Source organism: Camelus bactrianus, chromosome 33 (assembly GCF_048773025.1).
Source record: "Camelus bactrianus isolate YW-2024 breed Bactrian camel chromosome 33, ASM4877302v1, whole genome shotgun sequence".
Taxonomy (NCBI): Eukaryota; Metazoa; Chordata; class Mammalia; order Artiodactyla; family Camelidae; genus Camelus; species Camelus bactrianus.
The window spans coordinates 20,764,694-20,781,622 of record NC_133571.1 but is presented as its reverse complement, the minus strand read 5'-3'; the positions used below and the strand labels follow the sequence as shown (position 1 = coordinate 20,781,622).

Sequence of the window (16,929 nt, the reverse complement as noted above, 5' to 3'; positions counted from 1 at the left end):
TCACCCTCTCTCCGGCCAGATCCTGGCTCTGGTTCTGTTTTTGTCTTTTTTTCAGGTGTGAAAGTTGTAGTAGTGGAGCACAAAGAAAGATCACGGGGAGAGGAAGATGTGTCTTGAGGGCTTGGGGTTTGATGGAGAACCTGGTCACAGAGCAAAACAATTCATTGTCCAGACAAGTTGAGGCGCATAAGCTGCCTCCCCTTGGAAGCGTTCAAAGAGTTACTCTGAGAACCATCCAAGGAGCATGAATCTATTAATTATCAGAGCCTTTCTCTAAGATTGGAGCGTTTTCTAAAAATTAGACATCGTGTTGCAAATAGAGCTTGTTTTAGGCTTGGATTGCTCAGCCATGGTCTCGGCTTCCCTTCTCTTCTCATTGACCCCCCTGGACAGGTCACCACGTGGGGACCCTTTGTGTGGATGAAGACAAACAGCAAAATTGGTGATTCCAGTGAGGGATCTGTCTGGTTTTAAGAAGGTGTTACATCCCTGTTCTTGTGGGAGGGAAATCTCAGGTGTTCACCAGGAAAGCCGGGTGACGTGGAAAGATTGCTCCTCCCTCAGGGATGGGGCTGTGTCTCTTTCCCCCACATCTCCTGGTGCAGTTCAGTGCACAGAGAGGTGCTCAAGAATTATGCTTGGGTTCTGAGGTAGCAAGAAGGTCCATATATAGAGTCATGGGCCAGAAAGGAACTTCAAGGTCCCCTGCTCTGTTCTTTCTACAATATCCCCCCAAGTCCTTGCTTGAACATCACTAGTAAGTGGGAACTTGCTGCTTCTCAGGAGACCCCTTTCCTATCTTAGATAGCAGACAAGGAAAGGCTGCCCTTTCCATTAGTGACGCCTGGAATGACAGAAGCGTATTAAGTTTCTTTCAAGATGTCCAAGAGCGCTGGCTCCTGTTGGTAACTCTTAGGTGTTTTAAGAACTGGACTCCAGTTGGAGGCATTGATGGAGGAGGAGAGAAGTACTGCTTCAGTGAGGAAGGGGAGAGGCCGAGGTCACTCTGAAATGAGCCTGTGGGCTGTGGACGGGGTGGCATCTCTAGCTGGTCCTGTTTGCCTCCGTTCCTGTGGAGCAGGAACACTGCTCTGTCACTGCCCACGTGTGAAAGGCCAGCTCTCCTCCCGCCACGCTCGCTTCCAGGACCGAATCCTCCGCAGCGTCTCCCTAGTAAAGGCATCTTCTCGTTTCCTCTGACATGATCTCTGCCATAACCACCGTCAGCACACACCATCACAGTTCTTCTCCCGTGGCTGTCTTCATCATTCGCTCTTACCGTGGTGCGGAATTCTGAAAATTTTACTAGTTAAGGGGGTTTTGTGCATCATGAGATTAAATGAGCTGACTTCAAGTTCTCGATTTTGGGTTATGGCCAAAGAAAGCCTTCCGACTGAGTCACCCTTCATGCGATAAGATTCTGGTGAGGATCTGTGGTTACACTATAGAAAGTCTCGAAGTTTCTGGAAATGGCGAAAGCCTGCTCTCCACCCACATAGAAACTCCTCTGAAAGGGGTACCTGTCTGGGTTCTTGGACTTTCTAGATGGGAGAAGCCTGCAGAGCAAATAGTCTGCAAGGGTGATTTAGAGGGTTTGGGCTGAGATGATCTTGACAAGAATCATCTGAGCATTGGGAGTCTCTCCAAGTGTCCCTGTTTCATGGAGAGAAGGGAAAGGATGAATTGGAAATTCTAAGAACTAGGAATGAGGGTGAAGTACAGATTAGGTACCTGCCTAGCTGACCTGCCGTCTAGATAGCCAACGCCAAGATGCCCCCTGTGAGCCTTGTCTGGCAGCCCCAACTCAGAGCCAAGCAGATCAGAGCATCCAGAGCTTTTCAGGACAAATACAGGGATGTCCTGGAGGTCTGAGTTACATTTGATGTCACCCCTTCTTTGGGTAGATTATTTTTAATGGGGACTCCTCCTTCCTTCCTTCCTTCCTTCCTTCCTTCCTTCCTTCCTTCCTTCCTGTCTTTTTCTCTTTCTCTCTAAGGAAACAAAATGTTCAGTGAGTGGCAGAAAAGAGAGGGTGTTAAATCAGTTAGAGATCTCAAGGACTCAAGTCATTTGAATTTAAAAACAATTTTTTTAAGGATCTTCCCATTCAGTTGTTTCTTCTTTATAACCTAAGGGAGATTTAACTTTTCAAACCATCTCAGATGGCAGAGCAAACAGTAGCGGGGAAAACGGAAGCCCTCTGTGCCCGCTCCCAGCTCTGACACACTGTGTGATTTTAGGCAAATTTGCCTTGTACCCTTTTCTACTTTTAGTGAAGTGGAGTGTTCCTCCTTACCTTGGTGGTAGGAGATCTGTGAAGATGTAATGGAACTAAATCAATTCATTAAACAAAATGAGTGCTAGACGTCGTGCTAGACGTGGGGGGGAAAGCTCAGTGCAGCAAATCAATTATTTCAGCAAGTGTTTCTGAGCGCAGACGAGTGCTTGTAGCCCTGGGAGGTCCACGGTTTTGACAAATTCAAGATATTGTGATTGTCCTTAGACTTGGACTAGATTTTCTTATTGCTGTGGTTGGAGGAAGGTCAGGATTTAGGCGTGTCGGGGGTGGCCCAAGCTTGGGTGGCTTTTTTCCCCCTGTGTCCAGTGCCTGGGGAAGATCTCCTGCCCACAGTACAAGCTGTATTTTTTGAAACACCTTTATTGTGTATGATTCCTGTATAGTCAACCACACACACTTCAGGTGTACAATTGGATGAATTCTGATAGATGTTCACATCAATGAAACCACCACCGTAATCAAGGTAGCTCCCATTTCCATCCCGCCCCAGGAGGTGCAAACTTCAAATTCCTGACTGACACCTTCCCACCCCCTGTACCCCCTGGTGACCATAAGTTTGTTCTCTGTGTCTGTGAGTCTGTTTCTGTTTTGTAGATGAGTTCATTTGCAAACTGTATTTTGCCCCTCGCTGGGACCCCTTCTCGTTTCAGATACATCCTGGGGAGTAGGGGAGGGGATGGAACAGGCCAACGCAGCCTCGCCACCACCCGGGGAGCATGCAGTGACCGATGCTTTTATTAACGGCTCTCTGACTCCCCGCAGATAGGCTAAGATGAGCTGAAGTTTGCCAGAGTACCTTGGAAAGTGGAAATCATTGTAGAAGTGTTGGCAAAACTTTTTATTGCTCATAAACATCACACCTATTTTCTATCTCAAATTCTGCCCTCTTTTCTGTTTTTTTAAATCTGACTCCTTCAGATTCAACTATTCTATAGAGTAAGTGTGGCCACGCAGTGGGAGCCCTGTGTCTTTTTACATCCCTGTTATTTGGCCTGAACTGAAGGATGCAGACAAAGAGTTCCTGAGCTGGGGCGCAGATTAACTTCCCTGCTAGCGCATGAGCAGCCCATGTCTTTGTCCGTCTTGCCCTCGAGGGAGTGTGTTTCACTTCTTCGTCTGCTCTCTTAGTTACTGCGCTCTAAGTGTGGAAATCAGTTAGAAACCGAATTTTCACCTTCTCTTGCACAGTTATGTTCTTCCTCCAAAGATAAGAAAATTGCACCAGCCTTCACTGGGGCTCCCATGGCAACTCGTCAAATTAGGTCAAGATGTGAGGGCAGATAACATGGCTTGAAAGCCTGCCTGTTCGCTGGGTTTAGAACACATCAAAAGCAGTGCCGGCTTCCGCCAAAATGTACCTTCTTCCCTTGCTGGGACTGCTTATGGCTCCCAAAGCCGATACCATCAGAAAGCTCTGTTTTCTTTTGTTCAAAGATCCATCGTGAACCCCATCTGATTACCACACAGTCTGAGAGCAGTGGCCCAGTGTTCGCTACGAATTTGATGGATCTAAACAGAATGCTTTCTAGATCCTTGACAAACAGGGGCATCTCTGATTTTTGTTTGTTTGTTTTCCAGTTTCAGTAGGTGTAGAAGAATCTGCAGACTGTCAAATAGTGGTGTCCCTTCCTCTCTGCCTCTCAAGGCCCCTTTTATTGATGATGAAAATGAGGCAGAAAAAAATGACTTATTCAAGGCCTTCTGCCGGAAGGTAACTCCTGCCTGGAACCGTGAGTGCCAGCTGTCTCACCTGAGTACGGACTCTTCCTCTGTATGATGGAGTGAGGACACTCAGAGGTTATCTCAGTTGCTCCCGAGATAGAGTAGATTAGGGCCCTTGTCTCTTGCTGGTCACTAATTAACGCTGCGTGTGTGTGTGTGTGGGGGGGTGGGGGCACGCAGGAGGGGGTGGAGCTATTGGTCTGTAAATCACCTTTATCAAACGCCCCTCCAGTTTGCCAGACTTCTGTTGCGCAGACAAGGATTCCTTTCCTGTCACTTCTGATTGTCGCTGAGCCGGCCTGTGGGGGCCTCTCTAGGTGTCTGGACATCTCTCCATGTTTGGAGTTGCCATGGTTCATGGCGTGGTTAGGGTCTTTTCATCCCGGAGCCTGCAGAAAGCTAAGCCCAAAGCCACTTACTTGTTCACTGCAAGGAAATTATGCTTTCCCATGCTCTGTAGATTTGTGACTCAGTTTCCTAAAGGCTCAATTTGGGACTATCTGGAATTCAACTTTCAAATATCTATGTGTGAGACATCACACAGTATAGCGATCAGTCTTGTAGAAATAGAAGCCCTAGACATTCCCCTGCCCGTCCTCTCCAGTTCCTTCTGGCCTGAGGTAAACCTTCTTCTTTCTGCTTCCTGGATAAACTCCAGCCTGTCCGCCGTCACTGAATAACAGAGTCCCTGGGCCACGCCCAGAACCGTGGAGCTCTGGCTCGTGACTGAGTTTTGGAGCTCAGTAATCTAAAGCTCTGGCTGAAACATGTTTTTGAAAAAGAGCGACTTTCCTGCAAAAGGACATGCTTCAGAGCCCGTCAATTCAGAATGAAACCCGAGATTTGGCAGCATTACCTGAAATCACAGTTTTCTGAAGGAAAGTTGGGTTGCAAAATCATCCCGGTGTCCTCGGGCACTGACCACAACCGCGGGAGCTTCTGGAGGGACCCAGTGAGGAGACAGAGGGGTTCAGCGGAGCAGATGAGACCTGTGCTGTGAATTTGTGCAGGAGAGTCCAGTTTAATCTAAACCCGGGGTGGGGGTGTTATTGGGAACAACCTGGGGCTTGTTCATTGGAAGGGGGGCGGTCAGTCCCTGAGCCAAGCTCTGGAATACAGTCTCTCCCTATAAAAGCTGTTGGTAAGACAGTGTGAATGGACTAAAGTCGGGAAGAAGCGGCTTGTGGACCTGAGCACCGAACTCTGGTGTCCGTTTTGGGCGGTGGCTGCCTTGTACAGGGGCCCCGAGCTTCTCGGCCCAGGCAGGGCGCGGGCTGGCCTGAGGGCTTCCAGGGAGCCGTCGGCATCCAGAGTCTCAGCGTAGAGCCTCCTTGGGCAGCCCCTGGGTGGCTGGGAAGAAAGAACTTAGAAATGAGAAAGGCAGGAACAGAGTGTCTCCCCTTTCCTCCTCAGACCCCCATGAGCAGCAGGTTGTAGGAGCTGCCAGACAGCCCCCGACGTGGAGCCGTGCCCCCAGCGCCCAGCTCAGAAGCTGGGGCGTCCGGGTTCTCGGGGCCGTGCGGGGTGGCGGCCCCGGAGGGAGGTGCGTGGCGTGCACTTGGGGTGACGGGGTGGCGTGCTGCCGCTCCGTGGTGATCTGGACGGGGTAACAGTGTGGAGCCCGGGAAAGGAAGGCTCCCCTGGCGGAGCTGAGCTGAGCGGGAGGAGAAGGCCCCTGGCCTGGTGCCTCTGCCTCCTCCCCGGTTCGCTGCGTGGCAGTTCGTCTTAATCATCTGCCACCAGTGGAAAAAGATCACACCGTGGGAGGTTTTGGCCTCACTATGAATTTTTTTTTTCTTCTAAATGGCTTTTGAAAGAGTGGAAAGGGAGGTTACCTGCTTCCGTCAGTTGCCCTTGAAGCCCACAGCTGGCTGAGCCCCCTCCGGGGTCCTGGCGCACCGTCTTTGGGGCAGAGAGACTCCTTCATCCTTGGCAAAATAAATCTCAGACCCGGGGTTGTTCACAGCCACCTGGGCCTGGTGGGTGCCTGGGTGGGGAGGCGGGACAGGCGCAAGTTGACCCACCTTTTCTGGGTACAGCCCCCCCCCAACCTGCTTTAGAAGAGTCTCTGAGTCTCACCGTTTGGGGGCCACTGTTTCTTTAACAAAACCTAACTCCAAGTGGTGGAACTGGGTGGTGACTGTTCTGGAATTCCACTCCGTCTCCAGTTTGAAGCTCCACCTTTTTGTCTTTGAAGTAAAATGTTTCCACAGAGCAGATCTCAGCCAGTATGCCGCCGAGGCCTCCGCACAGGTCCCTGTTGGCCTGGAAACTCCCGCAGCCCCTGCCGGGAAGGGCTCTGCCAGAAGTCCCGGGTTCTGCCCCTTGGCATCTCCTGGTTCCCTGGATGTCTTCCCTGCTCTGGACGCTGACAGACCAGTGGTTCCTCAGCATGGAGACTCCATTCAAGAGAAGCTACAGTCTGTGTTTTGTAGATACGTTCATTTGTGTCCTTTTTTTAGATTCCACATCTAAGTGATATCATGGTATTTGGCGTTCTCTGTCTGACCTACTTCACTTAGTATGACAGTCTTTAGGTCCATTCATGTTCCTGCAAATGGCATTATTTCATTCTTTTTTATGGCTGAGTTAGCAGATATGAACTACTTTGTACAGAATAGATAAACAACAAGGTCCTACTGTACAGCACAGGGAACTATATTCAATAGCTTGTAACAACTCATAATGAAAGAATGTGAAAAAGAATATGTACATTTAACTGAATCACTATGCTGTATGCCAGAAATTAGCACAACATTGTAAATCAACTCTACTTCAATTAAAAAAGAAAAAGAGACAGAAGCTATAGCTGACCCTTGAACATCACGGGAGTCAGGGGTGGGACCCCCGCATAGCCGGAAATCTGAGTATAACTTTTGACTCCCCCTAAACTAAACTACGAGCCTGCTGCTGACCTGGTAACATAAACAGCTGTTAAACATACATTTTGTGCGTTATACGTGTGTCTACATATATTTTGTGCATTCCTGACATACCTGAGTTTTTCTTAGTTTTTTGATATTTCTGGGCTATGTAGTTTGTCTTTGAGATTTTTTTCAATTGTTGCAAATCTCCAGAAAATTTTCCAACATATTAAGAAAAAAATCCACATAAAAGTGGACCTGCAGAGTTCAAAGCCGCATTGTTCAAGGGTCAGCTGTGTAGCCCTCCTTGTTCTCCCTAAAGTGACTTTCATGTGATGCCTGCAGGTGGGATGGTTATCAGCACCAGGTCTGTCAGTTTTATGCCTTCAGATTTAAGTCCAGGCACAGGAAAGGGCACCAGCCAGGCTGCCCGACCACTGATTACATTTCAGAGGCTTCATCATGTTGGACTAGAGCATGGATTCTGGAGCTGTGTGTCCTGCCTTTGCCACTGACCACCTGTGTGACCGTGGGCAAGCTGACATCTCTGTGCCTCGGTTGTCTCATCTGGAAAATGGTCATAATAGCAGTTGCTATCTCATAGGATTGTTGTGGGAATTAAATGAATAGTTTATGGAAAAGCACCCGGAACAGTTCCTCGGAAGCACTGTCTAGGTGCCAGCTGTTGCCACTACATCATATTACTCTCCAGACCTGTCTTTCCAATGTAATTCTGCATTCCTTGAGGTCAGAGGATGATTGCAGAATTCCAGTACTTGCTGGCAGTGTCCTTGGGGCACAGCAGATATTTACTATCAGATGAGGTCACTTCAGCTATTCAGCTCAACCCACGTGTCTGTTGAGTTCCTATTGTGTGCTAGACTCTTCCATATGCAACCACTTTTTTTAACCATCGCCAACACCCTCCTGGGCAAATTTCTATTATCCTCATTGTACAAATGAGGGAATTGAGGTTCAGAGAGAGAAGAAGTCTAGCCCAAAGTCACAGTGCAAACAATAAAGAAGATGCTTTTCACAATGTAAGACAATGAGTAGGAAAAAATCCAACATTCATAGCATGTTAGTTTGGGTCTGCGGAGCAGCAGATACCCGGACACCATTAGACTTGCAAGAAATGTACTGGGAGGGAGAAGACCTGTGAAGGACAGAGTTGGGAGAGCGAGAGCAGGAGGGGAGCCTCAGGCCAGGCTGCAGGCCGGCCTGAGAACTGGGTAGGAATTGAGGCTGTGGCTCAATTCCAAGGAAGGTGTGGCCAGGCTGGTGGGAATCCTCAGTCAGAGTTGCCCAGTGGAGGGCCACGCACCTTGCGGGAATGGCCCGTGCACCCTCCTTGCCCAGGCCCTGGGCGGAGCAGCCCCGGGACATGTGGCCTTGGTGGGGACATGCTGGGAGGGGGTCACTTGTGCTCCCTGTGGCCAGAGGGCTGAGCAGCACGTTCGTGGCCACTTCAGCCCTGATTGACTGATCACTGTGGCATCTGGCTCTTCAGGCAGCAAGACTCCAGATCACTGTCCCGACGCCCTTGGTGGCCAATGACAGGCCTCTGGGTTCAGTGCCTAATGTTGACTGTAACTCGCCGAACTGCATTGTTGGCTGTGTGACTCACCTCTCCCTGAGAGATAATGAGAGTGAAAGTTGTCCGAAGGTGGGTGAATGTGAAAGTTCGAGCTCGGCGGGGAGGCTGGGACTCGCGCTGCAGGAGAGGTGCTCCAAGGGCCCAGCTCCCTGGAGGTGTTGGCCTTTCAGGGCCCAAGTAGGTGCAGTTTCTTGTGGAGGCCCCTCTGGGCTGGCTTCGTGGGCCTTTCTTCTCTAAAGGCGTGGGTAGCACCTTTTCGGCTCAGCGCATTTTGGTGGAACAAAAGTGTTTCTTCTGCCGCCTCCAAGCTGTTAATCATCTCTGCTGTTATCCCACCCGGTCCGGCCGCCATGTTTCACACTGGAGGGGTGTTCGGGAGTCATCTGCTGGGTAGATGCTTGAAAAGTTGTGCGCTCAAGTGACCACTTAGAGTCTGGTCCACCTCCCCGAGACTGTGACTGTGCATAGCTAGTGATTGGTCTCGTCCTTGACACGAGGGGAAGCTCTACCCCTGGGATAAACTGAAGCTCAGAAGTCATATTGAGAATCGACTGAGAAATGGTGCAGGCTTCGACTTCTCCAGTCCTGTCTTCCATTTCTAATCAATAAAAACATCTTTCTTTCTTCTCGTTACCTAGATACTGAGGAAGGCATTTTCTTGTTGACATTTACATTAGTTAGAGGAAAACTTGTTTTTTGCTTTGGTTTCTAAACAAAATTCTCTGTACCCTCAAATCCAAACCTCAGCCATTTCGGGTGACTTCTTAAAGCAGGCAGTTACCTAGAAGACATCACGGGGAGAAGCTCTAAAGAAACCCACTTCCTGGCCCAGGCCTTGCCGGCTCCCTGTCCACGCCTGCGCGTGAGTGGCGGGCTGGACCTGGGGAGGCAGCGTGCTCACAGGCGGCCCCTTTAAGAGAGGACCGGGCTCCCTCCCCGCAGCCTCCCCCACACAGTGCCCTCGAGCACATGCAGGTGCGAGGAGCCCAAGCAAAAACAAGGGCCTTTCCTCCAGACACTGAAGTGTGTGACTGCCTTGTTCTCAGGCCCAGGCAGACCCCAGTGAGCCGCACTTCCATCTGTCCCAGGTGGGCCGGCCCGGCCGGCCGCCGCCCGCTGACCACGCCGCCTGCCCAGGTGGCCTGGGGCGCCGCCGGCGGCTGGACAGGACTCCCTGCTGTGTCTTCAGTTAACGCTGCTGGGGTCTGTCTCTAGACCCAAACTGCCGACATTTGTGGGGGATGCTGGACTCACGTTGGGTCAGCCCTACATAATTATTAGGTGGATTCTGCTTGACGAGGAGTATAAATGATTAGGGGGGAAAAAGTTCTTTGGGGGAAAGAGGATCTAAGTCTGTCTGTGGCCAAGATTTCCCCAAACCATAAATGTCGGTGACACTTTCACTTGCAAAATAGTTTGCATCTGCTCTGTCCTTCTGTGCCTGCCTACTTTGAATTAGAGCAAGAACTTCAGAGTTATCTCTGACTTTAAAAGACCTTCACTGGTTATTCTCATTTACAATATTTAAAACATCTTACATTTATATACTTGAGCCTTTTTTTTTTCAAAGCTTCTAATGTTCTCTTTTTTCAAAGTTGCCATCTTAAAAGGCCAGTCTAATTCTTAGAAGAATAATTGCGTTTTATCTACTGCTTTTGCTGTTTATTTTTTTCAATTCCATCTTTTTCTTCTTCTTCTTCTTTTGAAAAGTCTGCTTTTAAAAATATTTTTTGTCGTTTCATTCTTTGGTTTAATTCCACTGTTGTGTTTCATATTGTTCCCAAACTGCTCTGCGCTGTGGTCGTCTCTTTATAGATAGATGTGTATATTTATATATTTTTTAAATAATAGGGACTTAATCTACATCTCTATGCTGTAGGGAGGAGCAGGGATTTTTAGGGATGGATGAACTAAAGCCCAGAGAGGTTAAATGAGCTGCATGAATTCGCTGAGTGGATCAAAGAGGAATTGGGAGCAAAACTCTGGACACTTGACTCTATTTTGGGCATGTCTCACCAGCATGTGTATTTTAACTTTATATAGGCTATTATCCGCTGTCATCTCTTGGTCCACAGGTCCAATGCCTGACATACTTGTTTGTCTTTTTGTTTAAATGTTTTGAAATGCTTCCTCCTCTCTTTTGGCCTGCCATGGCAGAGGCACAGACTTGATGCCAAAGGCTGCGTTTAATTGTTCTCCAACTTGCTTCCCTTGTCAGACAGGCTGGCTGTTTCAGCATCACATAAACGCAAGGGCATGAAGTGACTGTCCCTCGTGGTGTTCATGAAGTGTGTTTATCACGTACCTCTTAGAGTGTTCTTTGTGGTTAGAAGTTGAATTACTGGAACTTGTGTCCCCAGTGGCTGCCCTCGAGTTACTGGTCACCCACAGAGGAACGTGGACCACGTTGGTGGGCGCTGATTTGCTGGGCCAGGGCGCCATTGGCCGGTCACAGGATGTACTGTGTGTGGCCCGTGTTCAGGATGAGGTGAGACTGAGTAGGACTGGGGGCGCAGGAGGGCCAGAACTCAGAAGAAATGGGAAAAGGCATCTACAGACATCAAGCCAGGCTGGAATATCAAGCAGCCCCTACTCTTCCTTCTTTTGAAAATCTTCCCAGGGCTTTGGGAGCTGAATTGTCAGCAATACGCTCTCTTGACCGATTCATCCTCGGGCAGAAAGAAGACTGTGTGGCTTCCCCTTGAGTTTGGCCCCGAAGGCACGAGAGTGTCAGGACACTTTCCAAACTTCAGTTGGTCACCAAACTTCATTTCATCACAACTGAGTAGAAATAGCGGGATTTGGGGTCTCTTGTGAATGATCACTTAGAAGGGAGTTGACAGGAAGCAGGGTAGAGCTGAGGCTCTGGGCTCACCCACCCCACCCCCAGGTGGGCACTCCTGCAGTAGTTTGAGAGGAAGATACACTTGGGAACAGATGGGTCATTTCTGGATTCGAGTGTTCTGTTTTTGCCATCATCGTTTGGCTGTGGGTAGAGACACCTGGGTGGAAGGGAGGGGCCAGTGGGTCCCGTTCCTCCGTTTTAGGACCACCTGCCAGATGTGTGCTCTTGGGGCAGAGTGAGCCCCGTTGCAAGGGTGACCAACCATGAGAGTTTCATAGGTTAAAATAAATGTGGTGTCCTGCCCACACTGAGGTCTTTGATTTGACTTGGGGAGTCGAGCTACAGAGATTAGATTCTCAAGGTAGCAGCTGAATCCCCAGAGGACAGGAGGTGTGGTCGTTTTTATTTTGGGGCACATGTTGATTGAAATGTTGCCTGGGAGTCACCCGTAGTGTTTGACTCCAAATACAGTTGAATCGAGAGAAGTCATTTGGGCTGCTTTTTAAACCCTGACACCGTTCTGCAGAGGAGCTTGTTGGGAGTCATACAGTTCGGTCCCGGTTTACTGGGCCCCTGTCCGAGAGCAGCTCCCATGCCTGGCACTGAGCAGGTGATTGTCGATCAGATGCAGCTCGAGCTTGCAGGGAGCTGGCCGCTGGAGTCACTCAACAGCAGACAGCTCTTTGAGGTTGGTGGTGTTTGCAGGTGAGGCCCCGTCCTAGGCTCCGGGCTACAGCCCTGCCCTTGGAGCACGTATCCTAGTGCGAGAGAGATGGACATTCAGCGAGCCGCCGGGCTTGATCCTGGTGGCAGCAGACATGATGGCAGGCTGGCGGCCTGCCTTGGCTCAACTCCGGTGCGTGAGCCTGGCGCTGGGCATAGGTGACAGAGGGAGAGCTGGCAGCTGCACTGGGGACGGAGCGCGGAAGTCCCATCCTGACCCCGCGCCGCCGGCAGTGAGTTTGTGCCTGGAAAATGAGAAGAAAGTTATTGACAGTTGGCCACATGGAAGGGATTACAGTCCGGAGCACGTTCCTGAAGTCCTGTCCTCGCCTGTTGCTTTGCGTTTCCTTACGTTGCTCACGTCTTAGCCTTAGAGCAAGGGAGCCAAAAAGAGGGGCCTAATAGTAGTCAAATAATCACCCTTCATCCAGAGAGATGGGGGATCTTCCGGTCCCTAGACAAAGCGAAGGGGCAGGAAACAGCCAAATGAGGAGGCATTTACTTGAAGCTTTGCCTTAAAAAAAGAGAGAGAGAGGGATTGTAGCCTTGCATTTGAAGGGCTTTGAGGGTTCCCTCTGGCGGAAGCATCCCTGTGTGACTCGCTCTGCTGGCCCAGATCCCCGCAGGTGCTCACCTTTCTCTTCCGAGGTGGTGCCATGTCCGTCAGGTTGGGACTGCAGTGTGGCGCTCAGAGCTGTCCTCTTGCCCAGAAGCTGTGAAGAACAAAGCCGGGAGAGGACACTCCCCGCCGTAGCCGGGGCGGGGCTGGCGGCGGGGCTTTTGGAGGGGGGCGAGTGTGTGTGCGGTGGCCTCCCTCCCGCCCCGCTGCGGAGAGAGACTTCCTTCTAACAGGGACCCCTCTGTTGTGTGGTGCAGAGCTGCGCCTTGAGAAGCATAGTTTCCCAGTGATGCCACTGGATTCCTGATGTGTGACACCCCGGGGCAGCCTGGTGAAGGCCGCCGTTGACCGCTTTGGGGCCCCCAGACAGGGACACCATTGTGAGTCACATGTAGTGTGTCAGCACCCCCTTCCCATGACTGGCACTATTCTTAGGACCATTCTCTGCTCCCTGGGACAAAGGTCACTGGGACCACAGTCCAGTTGGGTGGGTGGATGGGGCTGGGCCCAGGGGTGAGAGGAGGTGGGGTGGAGAATAAAGGAGAAGGCACCGCATAGGGCCCGCAGCCCTGAGGATTTGGGCAGCCAGACACTACGTGATACAGATGCATCCTCGGGAGAGCTCTATCCGGGAGTGCCGCCCGCCTCCGTCAGCCTTTGGCTGAATCTGGGACTTGAGAATGTCCCTTGGGCCTGGACTCGGATGCTGTCAGCAGGTGGGCACCTCCAGGATGCCTTCCAGCCCCCGAGCTCCCTCCCAGCTGTGGGCCACCAAGTGGCCCTGGTTTTCCCACCCAGACCCGAGGTGGGGGTGACACACTGTAATGGAAACAGGCTCTGGTGTTGGTGCCCCGGTGCAGCCCAGGGACGAGCCGACCCTGACACAGGTTTCGCCGTGACCCAGTGTTCCTGGCTGGGAAAATCACCCCATATCCTTCTGTTGCTGTTGCCCCTACAACCGAAAGGACAGTTGAGGTGTCAGCAGAAATGTCCCAGAGAGGGATCTTCGGGAGAGATCACCGATCCCTTTAATCTGGGATCACGATGCAGGCTTTCTGCGGGGTTAGCAGAGACTTCCAGAAAGCCCGGTGGGAGCGCTGTGCGCGCCTTAGCCCTGGGCGGGCCCGTGGGACTTTTCCTGAAGAATCTGGGGAAGGAGACTGGAGCTGACATCACCGCTGTTCTGACTTTGCTCTTATTCAGCCGAGCAGAGCCCTCCCCGCCCCCCAGCCCAGTTCCTGTGCTTTTCTTTAGGCCCTGGTTTTCCTATTTACCCTCCCTCTTCTCTTCGGTAAACAGGAAAAAAAAAGAGTTAGCGAGCACCTCACCTAGGACCTGGGCTCTCAGTTCCCGAATTTCACAGTTGTATGTTCCTAATGAACAAAGGAAATCTCACCATGAGGGGGAAGAGCGGGCACGCCAGGACTCACCCTGCCCCCAGCTCCATCCACAGACGCGGCCGGGAGGGGGTGGTCAGATGGACGCAGAGAGTGGGCTGGAGCTGGGCTGGGAGCCTCCGACAGGTAATTCAGAAAGTGGCAGCAAGAGCATGAGTGATGCTTCTGTCTGACATCCCTTCCTTCGTGAGCTGGTCTCTTGCCACTTCGTGGGCACACAGTCTCGAGGGTAGGGGATGGGGGTCCCGGGACCTGGGGTGTGCTTGCTGCTCCCTGCTGGTGGCCAGGACCTGTCCCAGGATGGGCGTCCCCGTTTTTTCCCCTTTCCTCCACTTGATATGATTGGCCCCTGCTCCTCAAAGGGATTTTTGAGACAAATAGTGTGAGAAAGATTTTAAGCTAAGTTGTGGGGGGAGAAGTAATGAGGTTAAATAGCCTAACAATGATCACGGGGGGCCCTGAGTGAGCTGGGAGTGTCACCTGAGGAGATGGACTCCGAGGTCAGCAGTGGTCGGATTGTCAGGAGAACCACTGGCCGTCCAGCAACCTGGACCGCTCACTGTGAGGGGTGGGGAGAGAAGATGTCTTTTGAAAGCCAGATCCTTTCATCCCTGGGGCCGCTGCCCACAACGGGCAGTTTAGATGCCAGCCTCTGGGTTGGTCTTTTCTATGGGCAATAAAGTGTCAAAATGAAGAATTTGGAGGTCAGGCTTCCTGGGTTCCAGCCACACGACTTCTGACCTGACGGCCTTGGACGTGTTAGATAGCCACGCGGTGGGTCAGTTTTCTCTGCTGTAAAGTGGGAAGAACCAACGTGATGACAGCAGCTTCTCCCCACGGAGTTACTGTGAGGGGCAAATAAGACGGCGATAAAGCGTCACATGTTAATTCCGACGGTGCACGGCAGGTGCACGGTAGGTCACAGCTCCTGCTCGTGTTCTCCTTTGCCAGGGGTCTGAAAGCAGCCCCCTTGCACCCTCCGTATCTGTGGTTTGTGGTGGTGACCCAGGAGAGGACTGAACTCCGGGGCTTATCTTCGTAGTTTTGGGGTATTTGGTTTTTCCTTCCGTGTCGCGTGTCCGAGGTCCTGAAGTGGCCGTCTGTGCTCACGGTGTACCTTCTTCAGGACATCTGTCACGTCACAAGGGCTCTTGCATCTGCTTTTCCTTATCTTTGTGCCCCCAGAAATTCCACGGCATTTCTTAAGAGAGATTTCTTTTCTTGCTCCTGATCATCAGGGTGGCTTCCGGACGGATTCCTCATGGAAAGTCACGCTAGGGCCTTACTCCAGTTTCCCTCCAAATGACACTGCTTCCCTTCCTTAGCTTGGGTGCTTGCCTGTAGGCGGCCTGGGGAGCGGGAGGGTGGGGGAGACAAAGATTATGACCAAGAGGACTTCCAACCTGTTTTTTTGTTAGGTCACCCTAGGGTATTGATCCTTCTCGTTTGCAAATCGGGGATCCAAGGCTCCCTGCTATGGAGGGCACTTTGACCTTGACTTCTGACTGGAACTGGCAAAGACATTCCTTGCTGCAGGCCTTGATTCCTCTGCAAGGCAAAAATAGTGACTTAGATTTTGAAGGCAAAGAAAGAATATGCTGCCTGCCTTAGAATATCTCAAGAGGTGGATCGAGTGTTTTCTTTCTGAAGTTTGCTTGGCAATAAAAATGGACTGATCCTTCAGTCGATCGAAATAAAGCAATGGGTATTTTGTCCTCAGTGCTGCTTTGGTAGGAATTCTTCACCTTTTTGGTCCTTTTGAGGCCCTAGCCCCTCCTCCAACACTGGTGCTGTATGACGCCTCTGGATGGACTGAGCGAGGAGGGGCCGGGGGGCGGGACTAGCTGCTGAGCATCTGGTGTAATGATTCACAATGCCTTGTGTTTGCAGGCAGCGGCCCAATTCAGCTGTGGCAGTTTCTTCTGGAATTACTCACCGATAAATCCTGTCAGTCTTTTATCAGCTGGACAGGAGATGGCTGGGAATTCAAGCTCTCTGACCCCGATGAGGTAAGAAGGGGGTGACCTCAGAGTCCTGCATTGAGGGAGGATGGAGAGAACTCTGGAAACGGGGGGCGTGGGTCTGATGACATATTCCAGGGTTCAAAGCCCAGCTCTGCCACTTGCTACTTGTGTGGCTTCACTGAGCCTTCGTTTCATCACCGTATGGAAAATAGAGAGAGTGTCTGCGTTGCCCATTTGTTTCCCAGGATTAACTGATGTGGTAACCAGGAAATGCCTGGCATGTAGTAGGCTCTTCGTAAATGCGAATTGCCTTCTCTGACTTTCCCCTTTTCCTGGCCTGTGGCTCTGTGAATCTGGAAGGGATCAGACAATTCCAGAGGCCTCGGAGGACTGGTACAATTTACTTACAAATTCATGTTTTCATTAACAAACGCTTAGTGAGGGGTTGCTCTGTGCCACGCCCAATTCTGAGGATAAAAAACAGTGAAAAAGAGAGAGAGCGTCTCTCTCCCGCCAGACACGAGGACGTCCCTTGTGCCCTGGGACAGAAAAAAATGCTTCCTATCGGTGAAATGCAGGTGTGGTGGCAGCTCAGTCCTCCGTCTCTCACGTTAGAATTCATGCTTTCAAAGCCAGGACGTCCTATTAATAATACAGGAAAGAGGAGACTACAGTGTTGGTTTTTTTTTTTCTTAATATCAGATACTTTACTCCACTCCATAGAAGTTCAGGGTCACTGTGTTTTCATCAATGTAAAGAGTCAGCTTCACTGCTATCCTTGTCCAATCCGTGAAAACTGGAATTCCGAAGAGATCAGTTAGAAAAGGCTGCTGCATGTACACGAACGGACAAATGTACAAGGATGCACATTTCTTGAACATCATGGGTCACCACAAGTG

The 16,929-nt window shown here is 50.8% G+C and overlaps 1 protein-coding gene across 5 annotated transcripts in view; it reads left to right on the top strand.

Annotated features, from left to right (window-relative positions):
• Window positions 1-16,929, top strand: part of ETS1 (ETS proto-oncogene 1, transcription factor) — a 121,953-nt gene that overhangs the window by 101,174 nt on the left and 3,850 nt on the right. For all 5 annotated transcript variants that reach the window (XM_045518724.2, XM_045518722.2, XM_045518723.2 and 2 more), the window contains one exon: window positions 15,957-16,075. In XM_045518724.2, coding sequence (XP_045374680.1) covers window positions 15,957-16,075 — 119 coding nt within the window. The remainder of the gene's footprint in view (window positions 1-15,956; window positions 16,076-16,929) is intronic.